The sequence below is a fragment of the Asterias amurensis genome, chromosome 5 (genome assembly GCF_032118995.1).
Source record: "Asterias amurensis chromosome 5, ASM3211899v1".
Lineage (NCBI taxonomy): Eukaryota > Metazoa > Echinodermata > Asteroidea > Forcipulatida > Asteriidae > Asterias > Asterias amurensis.
In genome coordinates, this window is record NC_092652.1 from 9,800,716 (window position 1) to 9,819,985 (window position 19,270).

The 19,270-nt window shown below is 40.0% G+C and overlaps 1 protein-coding gene and 2 long non-coding RNA genes across 3 annotated transcripts; 1 reads left to right on the plus strand and 2 right to left on the minus strand.

The window, feature by feature from the left end:
• Positions 1-765: 765 nt before the first annotated feature.
• On the minus strand, positions 766-18,475 carry LOC139937123 (uncharacterized). The gene is made up of 6 exons (XM_071932129.1): positions 18,335-18,475; positions 17,363-17,566; positions 15,964-16,419; positions 13,986-14,195; positions 12,019-12,474; positions 766-3,185 (listed from the first exon to the last, which is right to left on the minus strand). Exons 2-6 carry the CDS (start codon positions 17,487-17,489, stop codon positions 2,734-2,736), a joined length of 1,701 nt encoding a protein of 566 aa, XP_071788230.1. The 5' UTR covers positions 17,490-17,566; positions 18,335-18,475; the 3' UTR covers positions 766-2,733.
• Positions 7,232-8,948, plus strand: LOC139937127 (uncharacterized). The gene is made up of 3 exons (XR_011786049.1): positions 7,232-7,537; positions 8,220-8,332; positions 8,808-8,948. It is a non-coding gene; the product is annotated as an uncharacterized lncRNA (long non-coding RNA).
• Positions 9,471-12,006, minus strand: LOC139937128 (uncharacterized). The gene is made up of 2 exons (XR_011786050.1): positions 11,116-12,006; positions 9,471-10,566 (listed from the first exon to the last, which is right to left on the minus strand). It is a non-coding gene; the product is annotated as an uncharacterized lncRNA (long non-coding RNA).
• Positions 18,476-19,270: the final 795 nt, after the last annotated feature.

Consider the following 19,270-nt stretch of genomic DNA (forward strand, 5'->3'; position numbering starts at 1 on the left):
ATTGTTAACCACAAACCATCGGTATTTCTTATGCTTAGAAAATACTTTGGTTCAGTCACCTGTAACATGCCAGAGAACATACCAGAGCTTGCAAACCGAAGGAATGTGAATCGTATTGTTCAACAACTATGTGATGTGTTTATTTCCAAATGGTACAATACAATAGATTGCACAATGACTGTAGAACTAAATCTGGCCAAAAGAATAAGCTCAGGACATACCGTATTTTCAGAACCCAGTTTGAGTTTGAGTTATATTTACAATGTGTTAACAAGCCCTCTAATCGCCATTCTCTGGCCCGTTTCAGATGCTCTCTTAACACAAGCTACTTATTGAAATAGGAAGGTATATTGGTTAGAGTCAAGCCAAAAAAAATTCCCGCATTGTCACCTTGATGTTGAAACAGAAATCCATTTTCTTCTTGATTGCCCCTAACACAACGACCTTGGGAATATTTTGTTGGCTTATATTATTGATCATTACAAAGGCTTTGAAACTCTTGGCAGGGAAGACAGGTTTAAGTTTTTGATGGATACTCCCGATGAAACTTTTATTTTTTGCGTTGCCAAGTCCTTTTTTTTATTTACTGCTTTATAAAAGAAAAGAAAACTGTGTGATTATTTGTTTTTGTTCTAAGTTAAATTCCTTTCCGTATGACTTATTCATTCAATGTATTTTGTTTTTAAAATATTGTTACCCTCCCCAGGGTTATGGGGTGTGTTCCAATTTGGAAAAAAACATAATACAATACAATACAATTAATAAAAGGGCGGGAATTTCAACTTTGATATAGATCGGATGGTTGTTGCAGTTGCATTCTAACCTGAAGTTGCATTTTAACCATACATGCAAGTTTAAGATACAATTTTAAAAACTGAGAAACAAAAAGTCACACAAAATTCTGACATAGGGAAGCTTTATTTTATTTAAAAAATACAAACACAGACACAGAAGCGAAGAACAAGCAGAACTAAGAGCATTGAAACCACCAAGGTAAGAGAGGACACTTCAACCTGTTTTGGGTAACTATCGTTAAAACTTGTTTTCAAAAAGACTGGCCCGATTTTAGAAAGCCTGCAGTAAGCACACAAAAAATGCTTACGCATTTATGCATAGAAAAATGTTTACCTGCTAAAAAATATCATAAAGTTTATAGTTGGTGCGAGTGGTTTCACACTTGCTTGGAAGCAGAGTCAAGTTCTTGACGGTGCTTACCACTCAATTTTACCCCAACCTGCGCCCAATTTAATAGAGCTGCTAAGCACAAACATTTGCTTAGCATGAAATTTCTGCCTCGATAAAAACCGGATTACCAACAACATTTCCACATGATTTTCAGGATGAGCAAACATCAGCTGAATACCTGTAACAAGCAATATCTAACAAATGGAAATTTAGATGGTAATCCTGTTTTTATCAAGGAAGAAATTTCATGCTAAGCAAATTTTTGTGCTTAGCAGCTCTATGAAATTGGGCCCATGTCATGAGAAGTGATCAATTCTACAGGCAGTAACATCATGATGAACGGCACATTGAAATATACCGGCCTGGCACTGATGCATCGACCTGTAATTGTGCTCAACAGCTCTTTGCTGTTGGGGGACAAACAGAAATAGGTTACCAAGTACAATTTGATATTAATTACATGGAACCATGCTATTCTACAAAGCAAGTCCATTTAAAGAAAACAATCTTAGAAGGGAAGGAACACTTTATTGGGAATTGTCAAAGACCAGTGTTCTCACTTGGTGTATCTCAACATGTGCACAAAATAACAAACCTGTGAAAATTTGAGCTCAATTGGTCATCGGAGTTGGGAGAAAATTATGAAAGGAAAAAACACCCTTATTGGACGAATTTGTGTGTTTTTAGATGGGAATAGCTAGAAGTCTTTTATTGTTTTAGTGAGAAATTACCTCTATTTCAAAATCTATGCTACTTCAAAGGGATCCGTTTCTCGCAATGTTTTATGCTATCAACAGCTCTCCAATGCTCGTTACCAAGTCAGTTTTGAAGTTAATATTTGTTTTGAGTAATTACCAAACGTGTACCTTCCCCTTAATGCTTTCAAGCTTTATGAAATTGCGCCAAAATGTATTTTTTATGCTATAGATAAATTCAACTTTCATTGATGTTCACCACATCTCGAACAAAATATTTAAATTCTAAAGAAGAAGGGTAAATAATGTCTGTATATGTTGTATTTCACTCATAAACAAGCAATGTTTGTCACAGTAAACAAAATGTTTTGTAAATCAGAACGTTTTCAATTTTTTGTCCAACTCACAAAGTAAGTGTGTGATGCCTTTGTATTTTTGTCTTAACACTCCACTAAGGCAGAGATAAGGTGTTTAATGGTCCTGAAGAGTGCTCCTCCAGAGCCTCTGTTGACTAATCACTGTCCTCTTTCACAGACCAAGAGCAACGCACTTCAAACTGGGGACATCCTTTTTACACCATTTGCTAGCTTCATTTATTCCCAGATATGTGTTTATTAACAAAACGCAGTGAAGAAATATTTATTCTATTTTATTCCGTGCATATTTATAGTTATTTGAAATAACGCACGCTCTTTGAAAGATTGCAGACATATCTGAAGGGGTGGTTCATTAAATCAGAACACAATGTATACAAACAAACATTTACAGACAAATTTAGCTGCCATGTAGCAAAAACATGGCTACCTCCTGAAACATGGCACTTTGGTGGCGCTATATCAATTTTGGGCAGGGGCTACATACCAACTCCACCAAGACTAAATTGTCTCATACCTTTGCATTCTTCTGCTTTACAACTGATCAACGAATCTTCACCAGTGGAAGTGCCAAATGTGTATGATGGGTTTGGACCACTTTCAAATTCCAGGCAGAGATAGCTTAGCTCTTCGCAGCCAACATCCTCAATGGGGAATGACGTTGAGATACCTATGAAGTGCATACGACTGCCGGGAGATATCAATGGCTTGGACTGGTCATCAGCACTCAGGATCTGTGATTTTAGAGATTTACGCTTGCCAGAGCCATCCATGTTCTCGCTGCCGAAAATGTTCATTTTCCATAGGCCTGAACCTTCCAGCTCACTGCTGTCTGCGGCGGTGCCAACAGTAGCATAGATTGTCAGAATTATATGGCCATACCTCGTCTTTTCAACTCCGCGCTCCCAATCCAAGTCAGTCACTGTCACACCTAGAAATATAGATTGATTAAAGATGGACTATAACGGTACTCCTACATTAAAATCACTATCAGAACTTGTTTATGTTATGTTCAACTATCAATTCATTGTTGTGGTCATGTTTTTCTCCAAATAATTTTGCTACAATTTGACCGAAAAAATTTGACCTCGATTCTTCGATTTTGAATATTCCCGCCCTGTACTGGTTCCCGGCTATTAAACCAACACTGAAATCCAAGCGGATTTGTAAACCAGCGGACGTCATGAACGCGGTCAAAAAATGGTGATGTCATACCCATGAAGCAACGAGAGTAAACAAAGATTACGCCATGTTACTCCGTGTGTTGTGTATGCGTTTTCATCCACACTATAGTAGGGTCATATCTTTGGATTCCGTGACCATTTTTTTGCTACCTTTTTTTCTCGATGGATTTGGCTTCAGGAACCATTTAAAAGGAAAATTAGCTCCTATGAACCTCTGAAATGTGATAGGAACTTTTTTTATTGCGCAATATTCAAAATGGCCGCCGACGCCATCTTGAAAAACATAAATTGTAATAGCTCTGGCACCAGATGACCTAGATGGACAAAGGAGATGTCCTTTTCCACTATATCTGACATGACAAATACACTGGAGTGGTAATTGTAAGGTTTGGGGGCCATCTTGACTTCTAAATCCAATATGGCCGCCGACGCCATCTTGAAAAACATAAATTGTAATAGCTCTGGCACCAGATGACCTAGATGGACAAAGGAGATGTCCTTTTCCACTATATCTGGCATGACAAATACACTGGAGTGGTTATTGTTAGGTTTAGGGACCACCTTGACCTCTAAATCCAATATGGCCGCCGGACGCCATCTTGAAAACCATAACTTTTATTAGCTCTGGCACCAGATGACCTAGACGGACAAAGGAGATATCCTTTTCCACTATATCTGGCATGGCAAAGACACTGGAGTGGTTATTGTAAGGTTTGGGGACCATCTTGACCTCGAAATCCAATATGGCCGTCGGATGGCATCTTAAAAAACATAACTTTCATTAGCTATCGCACCAGATGATCTAGACAGACAAAAGATAAGTCATTTTCCACTAAATTTGGCATTACAAGTCTACTGGAACGGTTATTGTAGAGAGTGGGGATCATCCTAAACCCCAAATCCAAGATGGCCGCTGTCACCATCTTACAAATTATGAATTGTAATAGCTCAGGCACAAGAAGAGCTGTACAAACAAATATGGTGTAATTGTCCACTATTTCTGGCATTACAACTGATTTTAACTGATTCAAGCACTCTCGATACATACGGGCAAAGAACTCGCTGTGTAATCCTTGCATTGGCCCAGGGCCAAAGATGACCAAGTGAGACCTAAACCAGAAGAACAGACTGTGCTAGGGTTTTCAGGGCTTCAGCCAACATGTCAAAACCAGAGGAAAGTCGAGCAATTTCATACGACTTACCCCAACCCACTTGATAAGACGATTTATTTGATGTGATGTGTAAACTTGGAAAGCCAATCAAAGAGAAAAAAATGCCTTTCGCAATAATTGTTGGTGACCATCCTGTAAACTTTCCACAAAATCATACCTTTCACGGGACCTTTCCACATCAATGTCACTCATCTACGCTATATTCAAGCGGTTTAAAGGGATCTGGCATCTTAGATGTTTTGGTTGCAGCGGGTGTCATTGCAGATGGTTCTGTTATTCGGGCCCTTCGTGGGAAAAGAGCGGGTTCGTGCCTGTATAACTCTACTACGAGACTGTTCCGTCATGCCAGGACAAAAACACATGACTTGAAGCGTATTTGCTAAGCGACTCGAAATAGCAAGCATCAGAACTTTTCAACTCGAGAATTGCAGTAAGGATGGAGGAAATGGAGTGTAAAGCTTTGGCCTCTGTTCTCTGGCTGGTCGAAACGAGTGGTGCCCAATCTTGAAGACATCCTGCAGCATCGTGTTGTGCCTTGCAATCTTCAACGTCAATGGAACCATGCGTAAGACACAGAAAAGCAAGCTCCCGCAAAAATCTCACTTCGATTGCCATTCCAGAGCCTGATGTATTCACATAGATCATCGATATGGGCCTCATATGGCGCTTGACCATTCCTACCACTGAAGACAAACTGCCAATCGGCAATGTTTTCATGAAATCAGAAGATTTCCATGCTCTCCTGAGCACACGTGAGAACAAGGCAAGATCCGCCTTCAAGTTTTCCTCCAAGAAGCTTTCCTGAGAACAGCAGAGTCAACCAGTATTGAGATCATCTACGTGTAGTAGGCAGCACTGCTAAGAATCTCGCAGGCAGTCTGATGCCAGAGCTTAATATTGTGCCCATGCAGAGGCAGACACTGCCATATTCACCATGTACATTGTGCTTTGTTCTGATGGCTACTCAGAAGCAGTCATTTTTGATACTGAGAACACTGACAACTTTGTACAAGTGGCATATAATTCTCAGAATACATCAGGGCTCATGTGTGTGTACAACGCAAACATCAGCTTATCAAGCCACTTCCATCATACCACTTTATGTTCTTTGGGTGTGACAATAACTCTGGTTTCTATGGATCAATCGGGTTGAAAAGTCCAAAGAGGCACAAGACCTGCTAGCAGTATTAAACAGCTCCCTGTGACACAAAAGATTATCAGCAATTTGGAGCAATTTGTCATACGTGTATGGCGATTGTAAAAGCAAGACCCTGGGAGAAGTCCGAGCTGCCAAGTGAAGAGTGCAGGAAAAAGAGCACTATTTGGCTTGTGCCTGACTTGGACAGTCTCTGTCCACACTTGGAGCGTGCATACTTACTAAGTTAAGAAGTCACCCCCTCACCAATAGGCCATGGGTTGCATCTTGCAAATGGCTTGTGAAAAGTGAGATAGGTTGTGATAGTGAAGCTGCTATGATGTGAATCTTGGATTTAGAGGTAAGGATGACTCCAGAACTATGAAAAACATTTAAAAATTAATTTTTAATGCCAGAAATAGTGGGAAATGACACACTATTTGTTCTTATAGCTCTTCTTGTGCCACAGCTTTCACATTTCAAATTTTGAAGATGGCGTTCGGTGGCCATATTGGATTTCGAGGTCAAAATGGTCCCTTACAATTAACACTCCAGTGTATTTGCCATGCCAGATCTAGTGGAAAAGGATATCTCCTTTGTCCTTCTAGGTCATCTCGTGCCAGAGCTAATGAAAGTTATGTTTTTCAAGATGGCGTCGGCGGCCATATTGGATTTCGAGGTCAAGATGGTCCCCAAACCTTACAATAACCACTTCAGTGTATTTGCCATGGCCCATGCCAGATATAGTGGAAAAGGATATCTCCTTTGTCCGTCTATATAGGTCATCTTTGTGCCAGAGCTAATGAAAGTTATGTTTTCCAAGATGGCTTCCGGTGGCCATATTGGATTTAGAGGTCAAGATGGTCCCCAAACCTTACAATAACCACTCCAGTGTATTTGTCATGCCAGATATAGTAGAAAAGGACATCTCCTTTGTCCGTCTAGGTCATCTGGTGCCAGAGCTATTACAATTTATGTTTTTCAAGATGGCGTCCGGCGGCCATTTTGGATTTAGAGGTCAAGATGGCCCCCAAACCTTACAGTTACCACTCCAGTGTATTTGTCATGTCAGATATAGTGGAAAAGGACATCTCCTTTGTCCATCTAGGTCATCTGGTGCCAGAGCTATTACAATTTATGTTTTTCAAGATGGCGTCCGGCGGCCATTTTGGATTTAGAGGTCAAGATGGCCCCCAAACCTTACAATTACCACTCCAGTGTATTTGTCATGTCAGATATAGTGGAAAAGGACATCTCCTTTGTCCATCTAGGTCATCTGGTGCCAGAGCTATTACAATTTATGTTTTTCAAGATGGCGTCGACGGCCATTTTGAATATTGCGCAATAAAAAAAGTTCCTATCACATATCAGAGGTTCATAGGAGCTAATTTTCCTTTTAAATGGTTCCTGAAGTCAAATCCATCGAGAAAAAAAGGTAGCAAAAAAATGGTCACGGAATCCAAAGATATGACCCTAGTACTATAGGCGTGCGTGTGTGCTACGAAGCTTTTTGTTTCTAATGTATCAGCTATAAATACTGCCGACTATTTGGTTGTTTGTGGATGCACTAGAAGTTTCAAAGTTTGTGTAAGAAGCCTGGATCGATTCCGAAATTTAAACCACTAAGCATCGAGAGAATTCAGGGGGATCTTCTACCACCAGGCCCCAGCCAGTGCTGCTTGTGCATGCTACGACGTCGGCGGGGTCCCTCTGCCATGGCCCTGGTCGCAAGTGGCCGTGGAACAGCAAAAGAATCAAGTGGCATTACAGAAAAGAGAGGGAGAAAAGCCTGGTAAGTACTTGTTAATAATTTTTAAAAATCTACTACTGAGAAACTATCTCCATTATTAATTCAGGCCCAATACATGTACATGTAATTGTAATAAGAAAAATCTTGTTGTCAAATGACACGATGTGCATGCTCTGAATCTGACCAGACTACCATAAAATAGCTACATAGTGTATTGACTCTGTTGAGTGATGAATCCATGTAGCCACCCAAGTGCTTTAGGCATGTTTATGCCCTGGTTTACACTTTCTGGCATGTTCATGCTCAACCATGTGTGAACACTATATTAATCCATTTAAAAAGTTGATTGTTACAGTTAACAGTTTATTGGCCTCGCTGACATGTATTTATATTGGTCTATACTGGATTGCTGGACATTGTTTTTGCCAAAGCTGCCTAATAATTGTTCGCTTTTTTTTTTAAGGCACAGCTCAAAAATATGTTCAAACTCCCATCCATATAATTGCCCATCCATGGTCATTTAGAATTTTTCTCTCCTAATTCAGGAATTACCAATTCCAGAGAAGTTTAGTCTGAAGTTTTCCTATAGCTGTGTTTATTGGCTCGGCACGGTTAATTATGGAGTGTTTACTATATTTGCATTTGTAAAATAAGGCCAGTTCTTTTTCAGCACTAGTTTTTTTATTTATTTATTTATTTTTTGTTTTTATATTTTTTTGTACAGAAAAAACTCGCAGCTCTACACTACAATGAGAATGCAGGACGAAGACAATGCAGTACGGAGACATGCTAGCCAGAACTAGAAATGGAGACCTAAGATTCTCAATAGCACTTTAGGTAAGTAGTAGGCCTATGCATGCAAATTTTCAGAGGATCAGATGATTTCTTCATTTTTAGTTTTTCAGCTGCCCCTTTGAAAACTGTTCACGGTGATGGGGGGGGGGGGGGGGGGGGGGGGGGTGGAGGGGATGGGGTGTTGAATCGCAAGAACCCCCCCCCCCCCCTACCCCGATCTGTACCTGAACAGTTTTGTACTAGGTGTAGATCTGGGGGAGGGGGGTGGTTGGAGGTCATGTTTTCTATCAGACATAAAGAAAACCTGCCCCCTTGGTTTTGTTGCATGTGGACTCCTTTTGTACTGGTTTTGCGTTAACTCCTGTAAGGTTATTTTCAAAACTACGCCAACTCAAAGAGAGATTGTCAGTACATGGTGTTACGTCAAACCTTCCGAGATTGTATTTCTGCCTTGTAAATTTTCAAGAAATCCCACATAACGATTATTTGGTTTTGTTTTTTATTTTTCATTAAACAGATACGCATAGAATGCATGCACAATGCACTTGTTCATTGTCAGCAGGGTGACAAGACATGAAAACAACTCCATCCGCAGCTGATGTGTAACCCCCGTGTCATTGACATCAACCTTCACCAGCCGGAAAAGGATGCAACAGCTTTTTTTGGGGGGGGGGAGGGTGGGGGTTCAAAGGTAGTGGGTTCAACTTTGAAGAAAGAATGACCTGTGTCCAGTTTCATGGATCTGTTCATCACCAAATTCTGCGCTTATGGTCACCGTTCTCTGCTTACGTCCAAACGCTAAATTTCTGAGCTTACTTTGTAAGCGTAGAATGCCTGGTATAAACCAACTATGCACCCATGACGGGCAAAAGCCAAAATTTGCTGGTAACCTGTGAAACACGCTTGACGTAAGCACAGAATTTCCTGCTTCCGCAAGTGTCGATTCTTTGTTTACAGTATGCAGATCCATGAAACTGGGCCCTAGCTAGCCTGTACACATTGATTTTTTTGTGCTTTTTTTTGGTAGGGGGGGGGTCCATGGTAGTAGAATCAACTTTGTTTAAAGAAAGAATGACCTGTGCCCAATTTCATGGATCTGTTCACCACCAAAATGTGCGCTATGGTCACGGTTCTCTGCTTACGTCCAAAGGCTAAATTTCTGCACTTAATACTTTGTAAGCGTAGAATGCCTGGTATAAACCAAGTATGCACCCATGACCCGCAAAAGCCAAAATTTGCTGGTAACCTGTGAAACACGCTTGACGTAAGCACAGAATTTCCTGCTTCCGCAAGTGTCGATTCTTTGTTTACAGTAAGCAGATCCATGAAATTGGGCCCTAGCTTGTACACATTGATGTGGGTTTTTATTTTATTTTTTATATATATATATATATTTTTTTTTGGGGGGGGGTAACCAGGGTAGTACAATCAACTTTGTTTAAAAACAGAATGACATGGTCTGTACACAATGATTTCATTTTATTCTTTTAATGTACAACTTAATTTACAATTTACAAAGAGAACCACAGCTAACTAGGTACATAACATGGCTTAGGTTTTTTTTTTTTGGGGGGGAGGGGCGTTGACAGGGTTGTATAGTTAACTTTTTTTGATGACGGACTGTTCAGATGATTTCGCTATCACTAGGCAACCTTTTTTCAATTTTGATATTTTAAACTCAAAAATAAACTATTGTCGTTTGCAAATACATACAGTTTTAGTGTTGTCGTTATTATGGAGGTGTACATGGCTTCTGTTTTTTGTTTTGTTTTTATATTTCTGCTAACCAAGTTGAATGTTGTTACCATGTTAATCATAGTGTATTGTTGACAACAGGGGACAAGTTTATTGCACATAAGTGCTAAATTAATCAATTTGAACCACACACCTAATTTTATAAGCCATAGTAATTTACATTTTGTGTCTTTCAGAGGGGTGGGTGGTTCAAATTAAATTAATCAATTTGAACCACCCACCCATCTGAAAGAAACAAAATGAAATAATATACATGTACATTTATACGTAAATTATTATGGCTTATCAAATTATTTCTCACTCCCTCCGGATCATTATAACTTGGAAAATTGTTACGACTAAACCAAAGCAAAGCTGCCTAATCCGTTGGTGGATACGAAAATCCTTCCACTGTACTGTACACGAGGGTTTGGAAACGTCCTTCGTGTTGCTGCCATCAAACATGATGTCGGTGGCAGCGGTTGAACGGACAAGATAGTCCTAAGCTCACCACTTGCTGATAATCATCATTGCAGTGTTTTCTGTAAAACAAAACAAAAGAATTCATACAAAATTATTAACAAAAGAATTCATACAAAATTATTAACAACAGATTTGTGGTTTGCATGGTGAAGTGTTAATATTGCATGTGTGTACCTGAATTGCTTTAAAACTATACCCATGCCAGAAGGCAATCATAATCCAAAGTAGCAGTTACATACATGTACATGAGATATTTGTGTAGATGCACATGTGTCAACCACCACGCAGTTACTTGGTGGAGAAAAACAACAACATAGGTTATCTACAATATCAGTTTAAATTGATAATGTATGAATTTTGCCAACAAAGTATAAAACGCAAGACAAAAATTACCCCTTACACATTTCTACTGCCCGCTAAGTCAGTGCATGTGTTGTTCACATACATGTATTATAACGTGAATGGAGGTAAACAATAAACCTTGTCCATCATGTTCGTTCATGTTTTAATTTAGTCAAGGATAGCCTTCAACTATTTTTTGGAGCAGAAATAAACTGATCAAACGAAGCATCATTCAGTATAATTCATGAAACGTTTTGTGGCCTTACCAGTCTGTCTTTAGCCGTCGATCATCAGAGTTTGGCTCATCGTCTTCGGCCTGACGATCATCGTCCCCGGGCTGGTTAACTACATGTACTCATAACACGTCTTCGGCTTCTCTCTCGTCCGGTGAGCTCCCCTTATCGCTAGAGCCCTCACTTTCCTCTGAAGTGCCTCCCTGAAATGCCTTTTCCTCATCTATACTGTGGTTTTCCCAAGACCCGCTGCCATCGGACAGTTTCGCTGTTTTTTTGTGTCAAAAAAATGCAGCCTATAGTGTCCGATGTTATTCCACATTCAATGTACATGTAAAATGCATGCACACGATCGACCTGACACACTGTGTACAGAGCTTCGGTACGTGGTGTGACGTCACACACTGTGTATGAATGGTTCGTGGGTCACCGGCTTATGCCGAAACTGAGTTTTCTGGGTCGGAGTACGCCGCGCGAGTTTGTGTTTTTTTTGCATGAAGGTAAAGGTTTTATTGAATACTACTAAAATATCAGTCCTTATTTTACATTTCTTGTACAAAAATAGTAATATTGGCTATATCAATAATCTGTTATAGTCCATCTTTAACCTTATTTTATCATTGCAAAAAAAAATAAAACATTTCACCTCAAAAGAATAATTATACAGTTATGTAAAAAGTCTATTTCTTTTTGGCTGCAAAAGTTGATTCTGAGACAATTATTTCTCAGATTGTGCAGTCCTGCAAGGAAATAGTCGCTCAAGATTTTCGGCCATGTCTCCCTCCAAAACGTGACCATCTTGGTTTTATCAAACGGTTCCAAAAACCAATGGGTATAGGCTAGCCCTATATAGGACTCTTCCTCTGTACTACGAAAGGCCACCAGGGCTAGGTATAGGCCTACTTTTCCTTGGTAACGGTACAACCAATAACTTACTTTTGCAGAAGGTATTTTCGACACAGCCAGTCAAAACGTCCTTCGTTGGTTTGGCAGTAAAGTGGAACGTCAAGTAGTCCTTTTCCACTTCTGGATTGGGTCCTTTGTTGAATTTAGCACAAATGAAATTGGCTTCTTCACATGTATGACCAGTCAAGTCAAAGCGATACCTGATATCCTCTATGGAGAACACTCCTCTAGGGTTCCTCTCCAGACCTTGTGACTGCTGTCCTTCGGTGAGGGCCTCCTCCATGACAGTGCCAGAGAGCTCGCCTGTACCGTCTTCATTTTCAGCCATCCACAGTCTCGTTGTCCAAAGTCCTTGTCCAGCAACACTCGTTGCCTCAGAGTTGTAAGAATACATCATTATCAGATCCAGGGTAATCTCACTCTCTCTACCCTGATCGATCTCAGTGCCGGGAGGTACAACTGGAACTACATCTTCAGCGGTCACATCTGAAACAAAAGTGAGTGTATTTTATTATTTTTATTATTATAGTAAGCACTGTACACTGCATTTTGAGCCCGGGGGATCTTCAGGAGCCTACCATGGGATTTAAATCCACTGTTTGTTTGGTTTTTGTTTTTATTTACTTTTTTTTCCCTTGTGGGTAAGCAAAGTTTCTGCGATTTACAGTGAGTGCTGCTCATATGTTCTCACTATTATATCAAAATTGACAGTAATTTGGAGGAACAGTGGCAATTATCGGCAGAGCAGACTACATCGTGTAAAAGGAATCAATGTGACTGAAATAGAAAAACATGTTATAGAACTTTTGGGAAAAAATGGTTACTTAAAGGCAGTGGACACTATTGGTAATTACTCAAAATAATTATTGTCATAAAACCTCACTTGGTAACGAGTAACGGGGAGAGGTTGAGTTGATAATACAAAACATTGTGAGAAACGGCTCCCTCTGAAGTGCCACAGTTTTCGAGAATGAAGTAATTTTCCATGAATTTGATTTCGAGACCCCAGATTTAGAACTTGAGGTCTCGAAATCAACCATCTAAACGCACACAACTTCGTGTGACAAGGTTTTTTTTCTTTCATTATTATCTCGCAAGTTTGATGAACGGTTGAGCTCAAATTTTCACAGGTTAGTTATTTTATGCATATGTTGAGATACACCAACTGTGAAGGCTGGTCTTTGACAATTACTAATAGTGTCCGCTGCCTTTAAGTAGGATGAGACAGCTTGAGTGTTGCTATTGCGTCTTTTTAAAATAGTTTGGATAGAGAAAGTAAAGTCTCTACATCCTTATTAAAAATAATGCGGGAACAAATTTACCAAAAGTAATTTCACATAACAAAATGGGCAATCTGTGAACGTTACGTCTTTTTCGAAACCACAGCTTGGGCTTGTGCATGAGATGGGCTCGAGCTTTATATATAGGGCCTAGGCTTGGGCTTACATTTAGGCTCCCTCATTTAGAAAATGATGCTTCCATAACCAAAATTCAGCCAGGCAAAAGAAGCCCAAGCCAGGGACCAAGCAAAAGTCACTGTTTCAAAAACGACTTGAATTCAATAAATCTTTTTCGGAGAGTAAATTCAACCTGTGGACATTGTCAAATTAGGTTGTCATGAGTCAGTAAAAAGAAATGAGAAGACAAATTTAGTGAGGGATTTGTATTTTTTATTTTTTATTTTTTTATGCAAGTCGCCAGACACACAAGGCCTGAAGGCCACTTCAAGGTGTGGGCTACAATTATTTTTATCCAGAGGCCGTTGGCACCTACTCTTAGGGCTGAAACAGGGTTACCCCTTTTACAGTCCATTCGGATGTAGGCTTGGGTATCATCAGTCCGAAGCCTGGCCGGTATGTTCATGTTCATATCAACAATTGGGAGTCCTTTTATAGTCAAATATTACTATCTTGACTTTGAGGGAATCAGATAGGCCTATCAGATTGAAACTAAAAGTTGCTACCCTGATGATAACCAGTCCAATATTCAATACTTACTGTAGGGGCAAGCTTTGCAGCAAACTCCCTCAAACTTGATGCGGTTCCTGCAGGTTAGCGGGGGACAAGTTTCAAATTGGCAACTGAGCGTGGAGTTTTCACATTCGCAGTAATAACATTCAGACACGTGGTATCTTGCACCGTGTGTAATGTTTTTCCCGACAGGGGATGAGCAGGGCAAATCAGAAACTACAGGGTTGCTACTTGCCGCTAAAAGTATGAACAAAATAGAAAGAGGTAAGTAGGCAGAATTTGGAATAATTAGTCTATTCAATCGTAATTAATAATCTTGTGTTGTGAACAGCTTATTAAGTAATACTAAGGCCCATGTCACACCTGGCAATTTACAGGCAACCAGTTCCAGGCAATCTCCAAGAAGAGAATCCATTCCCATTTGAATGCTTACTTATTTTCATTGGGAATCGTGAGACATTGTTTGAAAAATTACCCAAGGGCTACCAAAGTGGTCCTGTAGCATGCACTGCAGTTGGTTTCCTCCAAGTTAACAGTATACAATTGTTGCACGCTGTGACGGGGTCCATGGCGTTTTGTACACCCGAGGGGGAAAATGGAACCCGAGGCGAAGCCGAGGGTGCCATTTTCCCTCGAGGGTGTACAAAACCCATGGACCCCAGTCACAACGTGCAACAATTGTTTTGTTATACCTTTGTATAATTGTTATTCCTCTTCTCGAAGTTCTGTTGTCATCTTCAAACATTATTACGGCGGACTATTCATTGTTTAATAAGAAGACGAACGAGAAAGAACTTCCTCGAACCCGCGGTTGTTTCGTACACAGCGCGAAATCGACCAACGCTGGGAACGATCAAGGTGATGTACACCCGGTGTACATCACTTTTCATGTTACCCGGCGCGTCGCGAGCCAAGTAACATGCGTTTTTCTTGCGCGTCACATGATTGGTTCTCGACCAATCAAACTTCACAACTTGCACAGAGGTATAACAATAAAAGTTGCCTCGTGTGACAAGGCCCTACGAATCAATCGGGTTTTGTTTTAAAGATTTTTGCAAAAACTGAACTTGGACTAATGCGAGAGACATAGAAAACTGGTCACAAAATGGTACACATAACATGGTAATTTAGTAGGTAACCATTTAACTGGTAAGTAAAAGTGGTTTGAGTTTCTTTTAATTGGGCGGCGATAAACAAAAACAAACAACATTGATTCGGGGGCTTCAAATGATAACTTTCTCCTCCACAAAGATTGCTACCAGTATGAACTTAATAATCAATGAACTTTCAGATTGAAACTAATCAATGGATTCTTAATTTAACATTACCAACCATTTGTTTTGTCTCTGAGGTGATTTAGAGAGAAGGTATACATTTGGAAATCACTCTTAAAATTAATTATGATAACAACATTTTTGATTAGAAGACTACAGTAACTTTCGACGTTTCACCTTGAAGACATATGTAAAAATGTTTTTAAAACAATTTGCCCAACATTCGAGTCTGAGACATTAGTTTCTCAGTATGTGTATTCCTGTTATAGACTATTCCTCCCGCGTGGACACATTCGCTCCAGATTTTCAGAGTTATATCTCAAAAACATGACCTTTTGAAATGAAGGGTTCACATATTGATTTTAATGTACAGATTATATAGGATTAAAACAATCAATAAGGTTCCAAAAACCAAAGATTTACTATTCCTTTAAAGGTGGCCTCAGGTCGACCTACGATTTTCTTACGCGCGCAAGAAAAACAAGAAAATGTGCTCAAGTCACAACATCGTGCGCCTGCGATTGGTTCCCGACAGTCGGGATATTGTACCACAAGCTGAAATTATTCTACATTTGCAACTGTTAATATTTTCGAGCGACAACTGTTTAATCATTGCAGTTACACTCAGGTCTTAGCTCAGGCGCAGTGTGATCCTGAAGTCAGTCGCCTACTGATTTTTGTTGACACAAGGTCGACCTGACGCCGGTTTAAGGTACAACTATTCAACCTACCTTTACAGAAGGTATTTTTGACACAGCCAGTCAAAACTTTCCCTGTTGGTATGGCACGAAAAATGAACGGCAAGTAGTCCTTTTCCACTTCTGGGTTGGGTCCTTTGTTGAATTTAGCACAGATGAAATTGGCTTCTTCACATGTATGACCAGTCAAGTCAAAGCGATACCTGATATCCTCTATGGAGAACACTCCTCTAGGGTTCTTCTCCAGACCTTGTGACTGCTGTTCTTCGGTGAGGGCCTCCTCCATGACAGTGCCAGAGAGCTCGCCTGTACCGTCTTCATTTTCAGCCATCCACAGTCTCGTTGTCCAAAGTCCTTGTCCAGCAACACTCGTTGCCTCAACATTGTAAGAATACATCATTATCAGATCCAGGGTAATCTCACTCTCTCTACCCCGATCGATCTCAGTGCCGGGAGGTACAACTGGAACTACATCTTCAGCAGTCACATCTGAAACAAAAGTGAGTGGATTATTGTTGGTAATGTAAAGACTGTTAACTGCTTTCTGAGCCAAGGGGGAGGGAAGGATCTTCAGGAGCGTATGGGGGATTCAAACTCAACATTTGTTTTGTTTTTGTTTGTTTTTCTCCCCAGGGCCAGCCTTGTACGGCCAATTGCGATCCATTGAGTACCTTACTATTATTTTCTCACAAAGCAAATTCCAGTGTTTACAGAATGGTAACGTATGGTAGTTAATGACAACAAACCCTTTTGGCCAGAAGCAAACTTTAAACTTTAAACTTTAATTGGAATCTTGTGTATTCTTTTTTGTATTATTCTTTTTGCATTGCGATGTTATTTTTTTAATAGGGTCTTGTGTATGTGCCAGTGTCTGTACTGTGCCTGTACAAAAAGGGTCCATGATTGCTATCACAAAGAAAAACCATACAAATCGTCACAAAAAGTTACTTTTAAAAATTGTTTTATTGTTCATAAACATACTTTTATGGTTGACAAACAAACAATTATATTCCCAGGTGACTTTAAAGGGACACATTGCCTTGGATCGGTTGAGTTGGTCCATGCAAAGCATTTGCAACCGTTTGTTATAAAATGTATATGGTAAGAAAGATGTTTTAAAAGTAGAATGTAACGATCCCCACAGATGTGCCTCAAAATTGCATGGTTGTCCTTATATATGTTGTGAACTAACATGGCACGCCATTTTGTGGAGTCAAGTTATTGACTCCATAAAATGGCTGACCGTGTTAGTTCGCAAAGTAAAAGGAAAACCACGCACTTCCAAGGCATGTTTGTGTGGATCATTTTATTCTAGTTGAAAATCATTCTGACCATATCAATTTCATATAAAACGGTTTCAACTGCTTTTCATGGACCAACTCGCCCGACCCAAGGCAACGTGTTCTTAATTCTTCTTCTTTTCAATACTTACTGTAGGGGCAAGCTTTGCAGCACACTCCCTCAAACTTGATGCGAATCCTGCAGGTTACCGGGGGACAAGTTTCAAATTGGCAACTGAGCGTGTAGTTGTCACATTTGCAAAAAGAACAGTCCGACATTTGGTATCTTGCTCCATGCTGGACGATATCCCATCCAGGGGATGCGCAGGGCAAGTCTGAAATTACCCCGCTACTTACTAAAAGTATCAACAAAATAGAAAGAAGTAAGTCAGCTTAATAAAGTTATGTTTTTTTCTTTCTCCAAGTCGTCTGGAAATCCAGGACAATTTTTTTAAGTGAGGCCAACTTCATTCCTACCCATAATTGTCACACAACATTCCATAGAGACTGCGGACCAAGTGCACAGTCCATGGAATTCCACATAATACCAGCTTTACTCATAAGGAAAACCCATGGTAATTTTAGCAGTTTGGGCACACAGTGATAGGTGTGAAGAAAATATGTACGCAATAAATGATTCCTGGTTTACATGTGTATATAGGAGCAAGTTTCACAATATTTGAAGTATTTAATCATATTAGTTTCACTTTGTAATTTGAAATTAATGTTACCGGGAAACCATGAAACTAATTGCAAATATATAATAAAGATCATGATTGATTTTCTACAACAATCTGAAGGAAAGATAAACAACAATGGAAAACAAGGGGGAGGGGGAATATTGGTCTGGCCATAATAGCTTCCTACGGCCCTGCTGTGAATGAAAAAGGGGAGGCAGGATACCGATTTGTTTATGTAGTATCCCAATTCCTTTATAACAAAACCGAATGACACATGATGACGGGCTGCTCTCCTCCTGGCCCTGGACAGTCACACAGCATCCTAATAGCAAAATCACAGACAAGACCCACAGGCCTTTGTACTACTTCCTCTGTACTACGAAAGGCCACCAGGGCTAGGTGTAGGCCTACTTTTTCTTTGTAACGGTACAACCAATAACTTACGTTTGCAGAAGGTATTTTCGACACAGCCAGTCTAAACGTCCTTCGTTGGTTTGGCAGTAAAGTGGAACGTCAAGTAGTCCTTTTCCACTTCTGGGGTGGGTCCTTTGTTGAATTTAGCACAAATGAAATTGGCTTCTTCACATGTATGACCAGTCAAGTCAAAGCGATACCTGATATCCTCTATGGAGAACACTCCTCTAGGGTTCCTCTCCAGACCTTGTGACTGCTGTTCTTCGGTGAGGGCCTCCTCCATGACAGTGCCAGAGAGCTCGCCTGTACCGTCTTCATTTTCAGCCATCCACAGTCTCGTTGTCCAAAGTCCTTGTCCAGCAACACTCGTTGCCTCAGAGTTGTAAGAATACATCATTATCAGATCCAGGGTAATCTCACTCTCTCTACCCTGATCGATCTCAGTGCCGGGAGGTACAACTGGAACTACATCTTCAGCGGTCACATCTGAAAAAAAAGTGAGTGTATTTTATTATTTTTATTATTATAGTAAGCACTGTACGCTGCATTTTGAGCCCGGGGATCTTCAGGAGCCTACCATGGGATTTAAATCCACTGTTTGTTTGGTTTTTGTTTTTATTTACTTTTTTTTCCCTTGTGGGTAAGCAAAGTTTCTGCGATTTACAGTGAGTGCTGCTCATATGTTCTGACTATTATATCAAAATTGACAGTAATTTGGAGGAACAGTGGCAATTAATGGCAGGGCAGACTACATCGTGTAAAAGGAATAAATGTGACTGAAATAGAAAAACATGTTATAGAACTTTTGGAAAAAAATGGTTACTTAAAGGCAGTGGACACTATTGGTAATTACTCAAAGTAATTATTGTCTTAAAACCTCACTTGGTAACGAGTAACGGGGAGAGGTTGAGTTGATAATACAAAACATTGTGAGAAACGGCTCCCTCTGAAGTGCCACAGTTTTCG

Excerpts from the sequence above, each read along its gene's own strand:
- LOC139937123 (XM_071932129.1), bottom strand. The coding sequence starts at position 17,489 with ATGTCGGACTGTTCTTTTTGCAAATGTGACAACTACACGCTCAGTTGC. Across the intron at positions 16,420-17,362 it reads CTGCAAAGCTTGCCCCTACA|ATGTGACTGCTGAAGATGTA; the intron begins GTAAGTATTGAA and ends CTTTTGTTTCAG. Across the intron at positions 12,475-13,985 it reads CTGCAAAGCTTGCCCCTACA|ATGTGACCGCTGAAGATGTA; the intron begins GTAAGTATTGAA and ends CTTTTGTTTCAG.